Source organism: Callithrix jacchus, chromosome 1 (assembly GCF_049354715.1).
Source record: "Callithrix jacchus isolate 240 chromosome 1, calJac240_pri, whole genome shotgun sequence".
NCBI classification, from domain to species: Eukaryota; Metazoa; Chordata; class Mammalia; order Primates; family Cebidae; genus Callithrix; species Callithrix jacchus.
The window spans coordinates 208,004,699-208,020,581 of record NC_133502.1 but is presented as its reverse complement, the minus strand read 5'-3'; the positions used below and the strand labels follow the sequence as shown (position 1 = coordinate 208,020,581).

Here is a 15,883-nt window from a genome sequence, read left to right as displayed (position 1 = left end):
CTCTCTCTGTATGCGTGAGGCTGCGTCTCCAGGTGTTCCCTTTACCTTCACGGCACTCTCTCTGTATGCGTGAGGCTGCGTCTCCAGGTTTCCCTTTACCTTCACGGCACTCTCTCTGTATGCGTGAGGCTGCGTCTCCAGGTTTCCCCTTTACCTTCACGGCACTCTCTCTGTATGCGTGAGGCTGGTCTCCAGGTTTCCCTTTACCTTCACGGCACTCTCTCTGTATGCGTGAGGCTGCGTCTCCAGGTTTCCCCTTTACCTTCACGGCACTCTCTCTGTATGCGTGAGGCTGCGTCTCCAGGTTTCCCCTTTACCTTCACGGCACTCTCTCTGTATGCGTGAGGCTGGTCTCCAGGTTTCCCTTTACCTTCACGGCACTCTCTCTGTATGCGTGAGGCTGGTCTCCAGGTTTCCCTTCACCTTCACGGCACTCTCTCTGTATGCGTGAGGCTGGTCTCCAGGTTTCCCTTTATCTTCAGGGCACTCTCTCTGTATGCGTGAGGCTGGTCTCCAGATTCCCCTTCACCTTCACGCCACTCTCTCTGTATGCGTGAGGCTGGTCTCCAGGTTTCCCTTTATCTTCAGGGCACTCTCTCTGTATGCGTGAGGCTGGTCTCCAGATTCCCCTTCACCTTCACGGCACTCTCTCTGTATGCGTGAGGCTGGTCTCCAGGTTTCCCTTTATCTTCAGGGCACTCTCTCTGTATGCGTGAGGCTGGTCTCCAGGTTTCCCTTTACCTTCACGGCACTCTCTCTGTATGCGTGAGGCTGGTCTCCAGGTTTCCCTTTATCTTCAGGGCACTCTCTCTGTATGCATGAGGCTGCGTCTCCAGGTTTCCCCTTTACCTTCACGGCACTCTCTCTGTATGCGTGAGGCTGTGTCTCCAGGTTTCCCTTCACCTTCACGGCACTCTCTCTGTATGCGTGAGGCTGGTCTCCAGGTTTCCCTTTATCTTCACGGCACTCTCTCTGTATGCGTGAGGCTGCGTCTCCAGGTTTCCCTTTACCTTCACGGCACTCTCTCTGTATGCATGAGGCTGCGTCTCCAGGTTTCCCTTTACCTTCACAGCATTCTCTGTATGTGTGAGGCTGCGTCTCCAGGTTTCCCTTTACCTTCACGGCACTCTCTCTGTATGCGTGAGGCTCCGTCTCCAGGTTTCCCTTTACCTTCACGGCACTCTCTCTATATGCGTGAGGCTGCGTCTCCAGGTGTTCCCTTTACCTTCACGGCACTCTCTCTGTATGCGTGAGGCTGCGTCTCCAGGTTTCCCTTTACCTTCACGGCACTCTCTCTGTATGCGTCAGGCTGCCTCTCCAGGTTTCCCTTTACCTTCACAGCATTCTCTGTATGCGTGAGGCTGCGTCTCCAGGTTTCCCTTTACCTTCACGGCACTCTCTCTGTATGCGTGAGGCTCCGTCTCCAGGTTTCCCTTTACCTTCACGGCACTCTCTCTGTATGCGTGAGGCTGCGTCTCCAGGTGTTCCCTTTACCTTCACGGCACTCTCTCTGTATGCGTGAGGCTGCGTCTCCAGGTTTCCCTTTACCTTCACGGCACTCTCTCTGTATGCGTGAGGCTGCGTCTCCAGGTTTCCCCTTTACCTTCACGGCACTCTCTCTGTATGCGTGAGGCTGGTCTCCAGGTTTCCCTTTACCCTCACGGCACTCTCTCTGTATGCGTGAGGCTGCGTCTCCAGGTTTCCCCTTTACCTTCACGGCACTCTCTCTGTATGCGTGAGGCTGCGTCTCCAGGTGTTCCCTTTACCTTCACGGCACTCTCTCTGTATGCGTGAGGCTGCGTCTCCAGGTTTCCCTTTACCTTCACGGCACTCTCTCTGTATGCGTGAGGCTGCGTCTCCAGGTTTCCCCTTTACCTTCACGGCACTCTCTCTGTATGCGTGAGGCTGGTCTCCAGGTTTCCCTTTACCTTCACGGCACTCTCTCTGTATGCGTGAGGCTGCGTCTCCAGGTTTCCCCTTTACCTTCACGGCACTCTCTCTGTATGCGTGAGGCTGCGTCTCCAGGTTTCCCCTTTACCTTCACGGCACTCTCTCTGTATGCGTGAGGCTGGTCTCCAGGTTTCCCTTTACCTTCACGGCACTCTCTCTGTATGCGTGAGGCTGCGTCTCCAGGTTTCCCCTTTACCTTCACGGCACTCTCTCTGTATGCGTGAGGCTGCGTCTCCAGGTTTCCCCTTTACCTTCACGGCACGCTCTCTGTATGCGTGAGGCTGGTCTCCAGGTTTCCCTTTACCTTCACGGCACTCTCTCTGTATGCGTGAGGCTGGTCTCCAGGTTTCCCTTCACCTTCACGGCACTCTCTCTGTATGCGTGAGGCTGGTCTCCAGGTTTCCCTTTATCTTCAGGGCACTCTCTCTGTATGCGTGAGGCTGGTCTCCAGATTCCCCTTCACCTTCACGCCACTCTCTCTGTATGCGTGAGGCTGGTCTCCAGGTTTCCCTTTATCTTCAGGGCACTCTCTCTGTATGCGTGAGGCTGGTCTCCAGATTCCCCTTCACCTTCACGGCACTCTCTCTGTATGCGTGAGGCTGGTCTCCAGGTTTCCCTTTATCTTCAGGGCACTCTCTCTGTATGCGTGAGGCTGGTCTCCAGGTTTCCCTTTACCTTCACGGCACTCTCTCTGTATGCGTGAGGCTGGTCTCCAGGTTTCCCTTTATCTTCAGGGCACTCTCTCTGTATGCATGAGGCTGCGTCTCCAGGTTTCCCCTTTACCTTCACGGCACTCTCTCTGTATGCGTGAGGCTGTGTCTCCAGGTTTCCCTTCACCTTCACGGCACTCTCTCTGTATGCGTGAGGCTGGTCTCCAGGTTTCCCTTTATCTTCACGGCACTCTCTCTGTATGCGTGAGGCTGCGTCTCCAGGTTTCCCTTTACCTTCACGGCACTCTCTCTGTATGCATGAGGCTGCGTCTCCAGGTTTCCCTTTACCTTCACTGCACTCTCTCTGTATGCGTGAGGCTGGTCTCCAGGTTTCCCTTTATCTTCAGGGCACTCTCTATATGCGTGAGGCTGCGTCTTCAGATTTCCCCTTTGGATAAGGACACCATTCATGGACTAGGGGCCCACCCTACAGTTTTTTTTTTTTTTTTTTTTTTTTGCCTGCAGCAGCCCAGCTTTATCACCCACAGTTCAAAGGCCATCAGGTAGTAGCTTGTGGACATCTTGTGGGTCACCAGCAGGTGGAAGGAATGGGATTTTGGCGGAGTCTTCCCACTCTCCAGCCCTCAGCTGGATCTTCGTGATCTGAGTGTGGTGGGCACACCAAGGCCTGGTCTGCCCTGTGCTGCTGGGTCAGACCTGTGCTCCCCACTGCCTGGCCCCCACCATGCCCAGCCTCCCCTCACCAGGCCTCCAGGAGGCTTCTCTGTCCTTGGAGAGCAAGGAGGCTGAAGGCCAGTGTTAGGAATGCAGATTTCCAGAGCAGCAGGCCTTCCGTGCTGTCTGTGTGAATGCATCTCTCTGCTCCAAGGACAAGAGTGTCCCTTATTGACAGAGGGAGTCCCTGACGCATTGGCAGGCTGTCCCCCCCGGTCATGGCTCTCTGGGACCCTGGTCCCTCCTTTTCTCTTCTCTTCTTTCATCACCTTTTCTTTTTCTTTTGAAGACAGGGTTGTGCTCTGTCCCCCAGGCTGGAATGCAGCGGCACAGCTCACTGCAGCCTCCAACTCCAGGGCTCAGGTGATCCTCCCTCCTCAGACTCCCTAGTAGCTAGGTGGGTACCAGCACATCCAGCTAATTTTTTAAAAAGTGTTTTGTTTTGTATAGACAGGATCTCACTATGTTGACTAGGCTGGTCTCAAATTCCTGGGCTGAAGGAATCCTCCGGCCTTGGCCTCCCAAGGTACTTGGATTACAGGTGTGGGTGTGAGCCACCTCACCCAGCCACATCTGAGCTTTCAAAAACCTCTCTCAGCATTTTGCTGCTGCCTGCTCAGTGCTACCCCTCCCCCCAGGGCCACGGTGGATCGATGGCCAGGCAGCCACCAGGTCTAGAGAACGTTGATTGTGCAAGATCTGCTTTTCAGACTGTGAGGCTAGCAGCCGGCATGGGCCTCTTGATCTTCCCAAGAACGGGATGGGTACAGAGGCTGGGCTTGGGGTGTATTCACCCACCCCCACACTATCCCTGCTCTCTCAAGCCCCTGTCCCTCGGAACGTTTGCAAGGTGGGGGCCGGGGCCTGGGAAGAAGGGATTTTGGGGGGAGGAGGGAGAGTTGCTGGGGCTGACAAGGGACCGTGGGGCAAGGCTATGGTTTTCAGTCTTAGGGTCAGGGTTAGGCTCATGGGCAGGGGCCAGGGCTCTGGGGAGGGCTGCAGAACAGGAGAAGGTGAGGGAAGGGGCCCTCAACCCAGAATCCTAACCAGCCCCATAGTGTGCCCTCCAGCTCTGGCCCTGCCTGGAGGTGGTGCTGTACTGAGCTCATGCCCAGCCCCCATGGGCATGGGCCTTCACACCTCAGGACATCTGGGTACCCCCCGCCTGCTGCCGTAGGCCTCCTTAGGGAGCACACACCAGAGAGCATGGAGCACATACGTTCTTGAGACATGGGTGAGGGGCCACATGGGTAGGTGGCACACACGTGCAGCCTTCATCACCTGGACTTCAGTGCACACACAGACATGGCCCTGACACACTGGCCTGCCACCGGAAGAGGAGGAAAGACCCCCTCAGTGCTGGGCCTTCACACATGTTTCTTGTTCATCAAGAAGGGGTGAACTTTTTTTCAAAGAAGTGCATCTTGGAAGTCAGGGATTCTGCCCAGGTTCCTGCAGCTAAACAGAGGCCAGGTTTGGTCAGGAAAAAGCCTGGGCACAGGGCCCTGTCCCATCCCAGCCAGACCCTACACAACTCACACTTCACACCCACTGCACACTGCACACATGCCTCACACTGCACACACACCTCACTGCACACATGCCTCACACTGCACACACACCTCAGTGCACACACACCTCACTGCACACATGCCTCACTGCACACACGCCTCACAGTGCACACACACCTCACACTGCACACACACCTCACTGCACACACGCCTCACAGTGCACACACACCTCACTGTACACACGCCTCACACTGCACACACGTCTCACACTGCACACTCACACCGCACACACACCTCACACTGCACACATGCCTCACACTCCACACATGCCTCACACTCCACACACATGCCTCACACTCCACACACATGCCTCACACTAAACACATGCCTCACGCTAAACACACCTCACACTAAACACACCACACACACCTCACACTGCACACATGCCTCACACTCCACACACATGCCTCACACTGCATACACCTCACACCACATGCCTCACACAACACATGCCTCACAATCACACACCTCACACTCCATACACATGCCTCACACAACACATGCCTCACAATCACACACCTCACACTCCATACACATGCCTCACACTATGCACACCTCACATTCCACACATGCTTCCCACTCTATACACACTTCATACTCCCATACTCTACAACATGCCTCACACTACACACACATCTCACACTCCACACACACACACCTCACAACATGCCACATTCTACATGTGCTTCATACTCCATACATGCTTTAAATTACGTTTCACACTCCACGCACACTTCACATCCACACACACTTCACACTAAACACATATGCCTCATACTCCACACGTCTCCCATTACACACATGCCTCATACTCCACACACACACCTTTCACACTGTGAGCATGCACACACACACATACACACTTGTATACAATTCTCAAGCTCTACACAACTCACACACGTACCTCCTTCACACTGTGCACACTCCCAGCACCCACACATACAGGTAACATTTCTTCCTGTATAAACAGGTGTAAGAGACCTGCTAATTATAGCGTGTTACAGAGTCAAGGGAGGGAGGGATTAAAGAGCCAGAGGTAGCAAAGGGAACCCACACTGACTGACCTGCAGCGGTTATAAAAACTGCCGTAACCGGTGGATCACCTGAGGTCAGGACTTCGAGACCAGCCTGGCCAATATGGTGAAACAGGAAGCCAAGCCAGGCCACACACAACTCACACCATATGTACCTCATTTACACTGTGTACACTTCCAGCACCCACACTGCATACACAGTCCACACACCCACCCCACACCATACGCCTCTCACACGGATCTTTTATGTTTTTTTTTTGAGACGGAGTCTCGCTCTGTCACCCAGGCTGGAGTGCAGTGGCATGATCTTGGCTCACTGCAACCTCTGCCTCCCAGGTTCAAGTGATTCTCCTGCCTCAGCCTCCCGTGTAGCTGGGACTATGCGCACCACCAGGCCTGGCTAATTTTTTGCATTTTTAGTAGAGACGGGGTTTTTCCATGTTGGTCAGGCTGGTCTTGAACTCCCGATCTCAGGTGATCTGCCCACCTCGGCCTCCCAGAGTGCTGGGATTACAGGTGTGAGCCACCATGCCTGGCCAATAATAAATTTTATTTATCCCACAATCGCCAAAGTGTTATTTCAACCTGCAATCAATATAAAAATTGTTATCGAGTTGGTTGACATCCTGTTGGCACTTGGCCTTGGGAGCCTGGTATGCGCTTCTCCCCATGCAGTTTTTCTCAGTTCAGACTGGCTCGAGCCACGGGTGACCAGCAGCTGCCATTGTGCACAGACAGCACAGCGCTATGGAACCAGGTAGGAAATCACACCAGGCGCAGTAGCCTCACGCCTGTAATCCTAGCACTTTGGGAGACCGAGATGGGTGGATCACCTGAGGTCAGGAGTTCAAGACCGGCCAACACGGGGAACCCCATCTCTTCTAAAAATATAAAAATTAGCCAGGTGTGGGGGTGCGTGCCTGTAATCCCAGCTACTCGAGAGGCTGAGGCAGGAGAATTGCTTGAATCCGGGAAGCGGAGGTTGCAGTGAGCTGAGATTGTGCCACTGCACTCCAGCCTGGGTGACAGAGTGAGTCGCCGTCTCAAAAGGAAAAATAAAACACACACAAAAGAGCCAGGTAGGAATTCAAATAATTCCCAGCTAAACAGAAAATAGCATCCAGCCCCACCCCTGCCTCCCCTTTCTCCTCTTCAATCCGCAGAGTGCATGGGCCCAGCCTCCTTTTCTCTCTCTCTCCGGCCAGTGGCTCCTCTAGTCTCACCCATCCAGGTAAGCAGACCCGTATGAGCCCCTGCACTGGCCTCTGCACAGTCCTCAGCCACCCCTACCTCATGCTTTTGGGGTCCAGGGGCTGTAACCAGGCAGGCATGTCACCAGGCAACAGGTGCCGGGGGAGAGCTCAGATCTCCGGCACCTGCCTGCCAGCCTCCAGAATGCCCATGGGGGGGAGGAGGCGGGGTAGGAACTGCCTTCTCCCGCCTCCTGTCTGTTTACCTGTACTCAGCCACAGTGCCGTCCCGGACCCGGCAGGAGGAGCCCCATGGAGCCTGGGGCCACAGGCCACAGGGGACAAGGGCCAGACACCCTGGCCATGGCTCTGGGCCATTGATCCAGCCCAGGCAGGCCCGGTGGGGGTAGGGAGGCCTTGGCCTGGACAAACAGAGGCTCCTGCGGCCTGCGTGCAGGCGCGGCACCTATCTGCCACTCCCAAAGGTAAGTAGGGGCCTCCAGGAGAGGGGACTGGGATCTATTAATGACCTAGTGACAGTGTCCACCCTAAGAGCTGGGCCTGGTTCCCTGGGGCCTGAGCCACCTACCCTGCTCTGAGGCCAGGCCTGCAGGGCCTCATCAGCCAGAGAGTGATTGGTGAGCAGAAGGTGAGGGGCGCACAGAACTGGGGAGGGGAGGGACCATGCAGAGTGACACCAGGTGTGGGGACAGGCACAGCATCAGTGCTGGGCAGATGGTGGCCTGGGGTTCAGGCGGCAGAGACAGGAGGAAGGGATAGGTCACCCTACTCCTGCCTTGCAGGACTGGCCGCGCTGCCCCCTTCATACCCAGTACCCCTCCTGGGCCTTCTGGTGTAGCAGGTAGGCCCAACCCCTGCACTGCACCCGTGTACTGACTTAAGCACGGGACCCTGGGCTCATAGGCTCAGAGCTGGTGTGTGTGTGTGTGTGTGTGTGTGTGTGTGTGTGTGTGGTAGGAAGGGTGTGCATCTATGAATTTTTTTGCTGTTGTTTGTTTGAGATGGAGTCTCACTCTGTTGTCCAGGCTGGAGTGCAGTGGTGCCATCTCAGCTCACTGCAACCTCTGCCTCCTGGGTTCAAGAGATTCTCCTGCCTCAGCCTCCTGAGTAGCTGGGATTACAGGTACACACCACCATGCCTGGCTAATGTTTGTATTTTTAGTAGAGACAGGGTTTTACCATGTTGGTCAGGCTGGTCTCAAATTCCTGACCTCGTGATCTACCCACCTCAGCCTCCCAAAGTTGTGGAATTACAGGCGTGAGCCACTGCACGTGGCCGCATCTATGTGTTTTTGTATTATGAATAGGTGTGCATCTATCCCTCCACGTGTCTCCATCCATGTACATCTGTGGATCTGTGGGTGTGTTTATATGTATGGCAGAGACCCCCACCCAGTCTCCTACACTCAGGACTCGGCCCTAATGGCTTCACCCTAAAAGATTCCTCTATGGGTCTAGCCCGGAGTCCCCGCTCTGCTCTGCTCTGCCCTGGCTGAGGGGCCTCGGGTGAGTCATGTTACCTCTCCCTACCTCAGTTTCCCCGGCCATTAAATAGAGTCAGAAAAGCCAGCATCCTAGGCTGCTGGAGGCTGCAGCAGAGTTTGCAGCACTGCCTAGCACAGGGCTGGCACGTGTGGAGTTCACACACACAGGTTGAATCCGGATCTGCCCTGCTGGGGAAATCACGGCCCCACCCCAAGGAGGGAGACTCACCTGCAGCAGGGAGACCCGAGACCCTCCAGTGGCCAGAAGGGCAGAAGGAAGTGAGGAGCAGGTGCCAGGGTGGGGTCCAGGTGCTCAGAGCTGGGGACAGCTTCAGGGCCCTGCAGCAATTAGGGCACTGTCCCCGCTTCCAGGAGCTCAACGTGAGGGGCAGAGAGAGTGCCCACAAGGTGAACTACACATTGTGAGGGTCAGCCGCCCTTTCTAGGGCACTCTGGGAGAGCTGCCAAGGGGTGAGGTTCCAGCTGAGGAGACGGGGGCTGTGTAAGAGCTGGCCAGGTCGGGAGCTGGGGGCCCAGGCAGAAGGAGGACTGTGAGGTGCCTGGCTGTGAATAAGCACTGACAGGGCTCAAGGTCCAGGAGGGCTCTTGGTGCTGAACAGCAACCTGCTCTTGATCTGTAAATGTTCGCTACCAGCTCACTGTTAAAATTCCTTACCAAGAGAAGTCCGGTGTCCCTGGGTGCCACGGGGAAAAGAGAGGGTGGGGATTCGAGGAGATGGATGTGAGGGGCATTTAGAGGGAGGCAAAGTCCGAATGCCCAGGACAAGAGGCAGCTTTGCAATGGAGACTCGAACCTGCTGTGTGGCCTCAAGCAGGAGTCTCAGCACCATGTTAGTTACTGGTCTGTTTCTTGCCTGTTTCTCCCCAGGGGTGCTGTGAACCTTTAGGGAAGTGGGCGGGGCTGTCCCACCCATTGCAGGACATTTAACATTCCCTGACCTCCGCCCCATTAAAGCCAGTAGGGCCCACCCCATATGCAGGAATATCCTAGCTTCGGGTGTGGAGGGGAGTGCCGTGCCCAGTGAAGGTCCCCTGGAATCCCTCCCTCCCTTGTATTTGATGGGGGCTGCTCACCAGAGTCGCTGTGGCTGGACACTGAAGACCCTTAGCTGGGAACAATGCCAAGGGGAGCTGCAGGGAGCAGGGAAGCTGGGAGAAGGGCTAGGGTCCTTCAAATCCATCTGGGAGGACTTTGAGCCCTGGACTGAGTTATGGCTAGAACACTCTGGGTCTCAGTTTCCTCATCTGCCCAATGACGAAGGAGCCCTACTTTTGGAAACCCGCTGTGTAAAAACCGCAAGACACAGCCCAAAGGAAGCCCCCACCTACATCTAGGGTACATTTTATTTTGTAATTTTTTGTTGTTGTTGTTTTGTTTTTTTGAGACAGTGTCTTGCTCTGTCTTCCAGGCTGGAAGTACAATGGTGGGATCTTGGCTCACTGCAACATCTGCCTCCCAGGTTCAAGTGATTCTCCTGCCTCAGCCTCCTGAGTAGCTGGGATTACAGGCGTACCACCATGCCCAGCTAACTTTTGTATTTTTCATAGAGACAGGGTTTCACCATATTGGCCAGGCTGATCTCGAACTTCTGACCTTAGGCGATTCATCCACTTTGGCCTCCCAAAGTGCTGGGATTACAGGTGTGAGACACTGCGCCCAGCCCTGGGGTGCATTTTAAAGCTACACAGTATTTATGGATATAGTAAGAGGAGACGAACTTCCCAAGAGTCTGGAACGCTTGCTCTCCTGGTGGGTGGGTCAAGGGCCTTCTCTGTACTGTGGGGAAACCTGCCTGAAAGGCTGAACACATTGGGATGTTTGCTTAAAAGGGTCTCAAAATAGAGCTGCAACCCTGGATCTCGGAGAGAGGTGACATTGTTGCTATTTAATCATGATTTGTTAATTAACAGCTCATTTATGGGAGGCATCTTAGATTAATGTAAAAAGCAAGGAGTCGGACATCCAGACTCAACCTCTGCTTTCCTGCTGTGTGACCTTGGGCAAGTGGCTTTGCCTCTCTGGGCTTCAGGTTTTTTTAATCTGTAAAATGTGGCTGGGAGTGAATGTCAGGTTTTCAAATCACATAGGGAAAATGAGCCTAGGAAAAGCCCTAGACTGAGTTATGGCTAGAACACTCTGGGTCTCAGTTTCCTCATCCGTCCGATGGGTGCAGAACTGGAGGTTTAAGTGAGATGACGCAGTGCCGGCATTAGAAAGAAAACATGGGATGATGGTTCCATATCCCTGTGTGGCCTGAAAACTACATGCGAAATATCTCATGAGGGCAAGAAATGAAGACTAGTTTTTGATCTCTTCCTCTGCCCTGAGAGACTTTGAGAGTAGGGAGGTGAGAGAGACTGTAGAAAGCAAAAATTTCTTCTTCAAAGTTTCCTTTCTTTTTAGAGAAGAATAATAATAAAGGTTAGAAATAATAGTTTGTTATAAAGCCTTTCTTCAAAGCCTTCTTATCTTCTGATTTTTTGCTGGTAACTCTTTGTGAAGCCCTATACTATGTAGCTGTTGGGCGTGCTCACAGGCACGTAGTACGTTCCATGTCCTTGTACTTTAACCCAGATATCTGTGCTAGAGGTGCTCACAGGCATATCCCAGCTCGCAGCCCATGCCCCTTCCTTATGTGGACTTTCTCTTTTCCTTTGTTCTCCATTGCCTTTACCTATTCAGAGAAGTTTTAGGTTGTTAGCCAATCAAGTTTTAGTTTAGATCGTGAGGGCTCCCACCAATGGAGATCAGCAGTAAAGACCCAATGCGTAAGGAATAAGTATGCCTGCCTTTCCTTTGTTCATTGTACTCTTGTGTCAAGATGGCTGACAAGAGCACCCTTTCTGCAGAAAGTAAAATTGCCTTGCTGAGAGAATCTTGTCTGAATGCTAATTTTTCCTTGTATTATCTAGGAATGAGCATTCTGTCTCTAACAGAGATGGTACTCCATGAAGGAAGGCAGATCCCTGGCCCAGCAGGGTGCCGGCTCAGGGGATTCTGGGGCAGGGGCGGAAGGCATTGACTGGGTGTTGTGAGAAGCTCTGTGAACCAGAACCAGGAGAAAGGAACAGCATTCTTTGCACGAAAGGGAAATGAGGGCAAGAGGTCAGATACCTGCAGAAGCCTGCACCCCAGGCACTTCAGTTCTGCCTGTAGGTGTGGCCTCTAGGGAGTGGATGTGCAGGCACTGAGCCCTCCATCTGTCCTCCAGTCATAGGGAAACCTGTGGGAAGCAAAGGTGGGGTTCTTGAGCCAGATGCAGTCTAGCTCAGATGCCTGCCCTCTGGGGCGAGCTGCTCTGAGATGCATTTCCCTCCTCTGTGAGCTGTCTCAGCACCCACTTCCAGTCACTGCCACCTGATGTTGTTACCCTTCCACTCTGAAAGGCAGGGAAGTCCTGCTTCCATGCACCACCAGTGCCCAGCAGAGGCTCACTTGCAAATGTGAGGCTGTTTTCAACTTCACTCTGTTTCCCTGGCAGGATGCCCATGGCTGAGGCCCCCCAGGTGGCTGGCAGGCAGGGTGATGGAGGTGATGGCGAGGAAGCAGAGCCAGAGGGGATGCTCAAGGCCCACAAGGACTCCAAGAGAAAAGCCCGGGACTACCTCCGCCTGATGCCCTTGTGGTTGGCCCTGGTTGCACTGGCTTTGGTGGGAGTGCTACTCTGGTATTTCCTAGGTAATGTCATGGGACTGCCTAGGAGAGGCACCTGGGGAGGACTTGGGGTGGCCATAGCAGGCACAGCAGGACAGAACTGGGTTCCAGGTTAAGCCATGCTTAATATGTTGATGTGTGACCTTGGGCAAGTCCTTTCTCCTCTCTGGGTCTCCCTCCATGTCCTGCCAGCTGGAGATGCTGTCAGATCCTGGTTCCAGGTCCTATGGCTCAGGTCTGCTCCCTGCTTGGGCAGAGTGCTGCAAAGCTCCCCACCAGGTGGGGAAAGAGGGGTCTCCTAGCATCCAGTTCTTGTGAACCAACCAGCCCAGGGAGTATAAACATTGCCTTCTGTCCTCCTGGATTGCCCCAGAGGCTTGGAGCCACCCAGACCTGAAGAAGGAGGCTAGAGGCACTGATGGTACCTGGTACCAATTAGTGCCTCTGCTCACTTGAGCCCAGCCTGGGTTCTCCTCTAGGGTGGGGACCATAGTTCTAACCCCTCTGGGTCTTCAGGGCCCAGCATGAATAGGGGATGGAGTGGGCAGCTGGAGAGCGGCCATTCTTGGGGTCCTCTCCCATGTCCTTAATTATGCCCCCTGATCCCTGATCTCACAGCCCTCAGTCAGTCCCCTGGTGCCCCAGGAGCAATTGACCTGTGCTCTGGGCCCATTCATCCAGGCTTCCATTCATTCATTCATTCATTCATTGAATAAACGCTCTTGAGCATCTATTACCTTTTTCTAAAATGGATGAAGTCTATCCTCTTCCTTCTGCCTTTGACAGTGGGAAGTAATGGAGAAATCAAATTGGACTATGCCTATAAAATGCTTCCCATACACTGTAGAAGACTCATTCATTTGTTCATTTAGTCAGTGCTGAGCACGTTCTGTGTGCCAGGTTCTGGGGATAGCCCCTGTCCTTGTGATTTAGCCAAGGCATCAGACCTGACACTTACTCTAAAGTGAAGCATATACTGGGACAGAGGAAGGTGAGGGCCGGGAAGCCGCATCAGGGACGACGCAGCTTGCCTGTGTGATCAGGGGTGTCCCATTAAACACCCTGCAAAGGTGAGCTAGCACTCTTACTGGAAAGCTACTGGTGGAATTCCAGGCTTGTTGAAAGCAACCTGGGGACCAACTTTGGAGCAGTGGAGAGAAATCCACGTAGGCCTAGGTCCAAGGGGGTCAGGGTTGGGGGTGTCTGTAAGCAGCCTCTGGGAATGACCCTGTTGGGGACCACAGGCCTGACATGGGCCTGCTTGCAATGACTCGCAGTGATTCTACCCAGAGTCGAGCAACACAGACAGTAGATGCTGTGTGCATTTCATCACCGGCAGGAAGCCAGTGCCCCAGATAGCACAGGGCTGTCGGGGGGAGCCTCCTCAGGTAGTGGGCTAATTAGTCTTCAGGGTAAACCACAGGGCACTGGGCTGGAGGGCCAGGAACTCAACTGCAAATTGTTTCTCTTTGCAGAGGAGTTTAATTCCCCCTGATTATGCTCTTGGGGTAAATCACCCCCACCCCAGGAGAGGTGCTCCATGGGGCTGATGACCCAAGGGGTGAGTGCTCCCAAGCCAACACCCCCACGGAGGGACTAAGGGCAGAGGAGGCGCTTCGGGAGCTGTTTGAGAGACTCCTCTCACGTGGACCAGGCTGTGCTCCTGGGACTGGGTGCTGGGCAAGGAGGTGGATGAGAGATTCGCCTTGCCTGGTCTGGAAGAGGAGGTGGGCAAGTGGCCGGTGACACTGGGGCAGGACAGGCCCAAGGAGAGGGTGGGGCCGGCTTCCCAAGGAGGATGGTAGCAGGGCCTTTAATACCCCCAAGCATACGTATTTCCCGGTCCTTTCTCTTTCCTGCTCTCCCAGACAGGAGTTTTCTGTGTTCTCAAGCCCCCAACACCTGCCTGTCGCTGTCTCCTGCTTCAGTGAGAAAACAGAACGGCTTAGAGAGAAGCCCCTTACATGTTGGCACACCTGCCCCCCTGGCTGCACCACATACTCTCCTCCTGGGGCCCAGGTCCTGACCCCTCTGCCTGCACAGTGGCCCGAGACCAGCAGAGATGCCTTCTCTCCCCCAGCAGCAGCGTCTGCCAGTGTCCCCTGAAGTACCCCCCATTTCTCTGCTCCCTTGACAGCAAACTCCTCGAAGGAGCTGTCAGTCCACATCCCCGGTCTCTCTATGCCCTGTGCACCCTAGTTCCCCTTGCCCCCCAACTCCAACAGCCATCGTCAAGGTGGCCAGCTTGCCAGGCTGCTAAATCCAAGGCCCAGTTCTCACTTTTTATTGCACTTTACCCGGGGGCGCACCCCCACCTCCCTGAAGCCCTTTCCTGCTTTGACTTAGGGCCGACATGGGGTCCTTTCCGCTCAGCAGGTTGTCCCTGCTGATGGGGGGCCTCTCCTTTCTCTCTCCACCCACTCCTTTCGGGATCTCATCTGCTGTCCTTAGCTTCCAGTGCCCTCTGTACCCTGATGACACCCAGATTGGCATTTCTAGCCTGGGTGTCTCCCTTGAGCTTGACTCTGGAGCTGTCCCTGCTCTTACTCTTACGTGTTTAAGGAGAATCTCACACCCCACGTGTTCAGACCGTGAGGTGTCTGCATAATTTCCCCACACCTGCACCTCTCACACCCCAGGCGAAGACCACTGTCTGCTTTCTGGCACCTTCCCTGGACTCCTCTCTCTCTTTTCCACCCCAGCCTTAATTCGCCAGCAAACCTGGTGATCTCTAATTCCAAAATACATCAAAAGTGGCTGACGCCAATCACTTCCCACCCTCTCCTCCGCCGCAGCCAGGGCCAGGCTCTGTCCCCCTGGACATCTGCCCCAGAGCCCTGCTAGCGTGTCCTCGATGCTCTCTCTGCCTCTGACCTGCCTCCTTAGGGCCTTTCTCCACATAACAGCAGAGAGAACATTTGATAAATTAAACCAAATTTTCTAACTTTGCTGCTTAAAACCTCCCATGTCTCCCATCTTAGCCGGAGTGAAAGACAGAGTCCTCCTAAGTCTGGGAAACCCTGCCTGGCCTCTCCCCGTCTCCGTCTCATCCCCTCCTGCTGTCCCCTTGCTCACTCTTTGCTGCTCCTGAAACACACCAGGCAAACTCCTGCCCCAGGGCCTTTGTACCTGCCCCTGCCTGGGACACTCTGCACCGATCCACATCACCTTCTTCCCTGGGCTCCGCACCACAGCCCGCCCCACACCCTGATTACCACTGCACAGACCACCTGTAACCTGCTATACATCATGTGCTGTTTACCATCTGATTCCTTGCTAGTCTTCAAGCTATTCAGGGCAGTTTTCTTCGGTATTGTTCTGTTCATTGTTTTGCTCTTCTAGTCCCAAGTCTTCGGCTCAGTTCCGACATGGCACTGCTCACACATGGATGCCGCATACTGTGTGGCTCCAAGAGCCACGCCTTTCTTTTTGTTGTTGTTTTGAGACAGATTTTCACTCTTGATACCCAGGCTGGAGCGAAGTGGTGCGATCTCCCCTCACTGTAACCCCCAGATTCAAGCAATTCTCCTGCCCTAGCCTCCCAAGTAGCTGGGACTACAGGTGCCCGCCAC

General features: G+C 54.2%; 1 protein-coding gene across 3 annotated transcripts in view; it reads left to right on the top strand.

Annotated features, from left to right (window-relative positions):
- Window positions 1-15,883, top strand: part of TMPRSS6 (transmembrane serine protease 6) — a 67,234-nt gene that overhangs the window by 15,405 nt on the left and 35,946 nt on the right. For 2 of the 3 annotated variants that reach the window (XM_035271681.3, XM_035271675.3), the window contains exons 1-2: window positions 7,405-7,615; window positions 12,139-12,335. In XM_035271681.3, coding sequence (XP_035127572.3) covers window positions 12,140-12,335 — 196 coding nt within the window. In that variant the 5' untranslated portion in view covers window positions 7,405-7,615; window position 12,139. Of the gene's footprint in view, window positions 1-7,404; window positions 7,616-12,138; window positions 12,336-15,883 lie in introns of those variants that run through there. The other variant, XM_054241006.2, reaches the window with a different exon arrangement.